The following is a 1,064-nucleotide window of genomic DNA, read 5'->3' on the forward strand; positions in this document are numbered from 1 at the left end:
AACCACCGAGATCTGGCCAAAGCCCTTTCGCTGGAAATCACTGAAGAGTAAACTTCTTTTCTAAACCGTATCAATAGAACCAACCTGTAACCCACAGAACTAGACCTCTCTCAGATCCTCGGCTTTAGACATGATAGACAAACGGCTAGGACGAGGCTGGAAATCGACTCGGCGGCGCTGCTGATGAGACGACGGCCGAATCAGAGCCGCCAAAGCTCGCTTAACCAAATCGCCTTCAACCGTTCCGATCCGCACAAGAGAATTCGTCATCGCCGATCTCCGAGCGTTCAACCGATTGGGCGAGTATGATATAGAATGATTATTCCCACTATTGCTACCAAAATTATTCTTATGCAAAGCGCACCTGAACGATCCGGGATGGGTAGTAGGCGAGCACAAGCAAGTCCTCTTCTGCAGCGACATACTGTTACCATCGCGCTTTCGTACCACCTGATTTTGTGGCGATACCGCCATGGAACGTCGCGGCGAGTCAGATCTGTTGATGGAGAACCTTACCGACGGCGTCGGAGATGAAGAAGACATAGCGTGAAGGTTCACGCGCGTCGGAGATGATGACCTGTGATTCTGGAAGAAACCACTCGATGAATTCGAAGTATACGTAAACGACGACGAGGATGATGAGGCGAACGACGATACGTCTGAAATCCCCATCGCCGAATTGCAGAACCGACCAGACGGAGAGATCGATCGCCGGAACGCAGACGCTATTGGTAACACCGGTCCGCTTGATTTTTTAGACGATGTAGCCATTTTTTGAGAGAGATTATTTCGAGAGAGAGAGAGAGAGAGAGAATAAATTTATATTATTATTATATTTCTAAAGGGCCCCTGAGGCTCTTAAGTTTGGCAAACATAGCTGGTGTAGAAGGGCGGATTTATAGTGGAATGGCCCTAGGTCACGTTGAGAATAATATGAAGTTCAAGGGTAATATTGGAAATTTAACGGCCAAGTAGTTTTTGGGCTGGGGTCCACATGAATTACAAATTTCGGAGTGGGGACCTTGATCGTACGGCTTAGACGTATTTGGAATAACCGCCCCGTG

The 1,064-nt window shown here is 48.0% G+C and overlaps 1 protein-coding gene across 1 annotated transcript; it reads right to left on the reverse strand.

Moving 5' to 3' along the window:
* Positions 1-6: 6 nt before the first annotated feature.
* On the reverse strand, positions 7-870 carry LOC111387276 (putative protein TPRXL). Its single transcript, XM_023011819.1, has one exon. It carries the CDS (start codon positions 769-771, stop codon positions 100-102), a length of 672 nt encoding a protein of 223 aa, XP_022867587.1. The 5' UTR covers positions 772-870; the 3' UTR covers positions 7-99.
* Positions 871-1,064: the final 194 nt, after the last annotated feature.

The sequence above is a fragment of the Olea europaea genome, unplaced genomic scaffold (genome assembly GCF_002742605.1).
Source record: "Olea europaea var. sylvestris unplaced genomic scaffold, O_europaea_v1 scaffold39785, whole genome shotgun sequence".
Classification (NCBI taxonomy): domain Eukaryota; kingdom Viridiplantae; phylum Streptophyta; class Magnoliopsida; order Lamiales; family Oleaceae; genus Olea; species Olea europaea.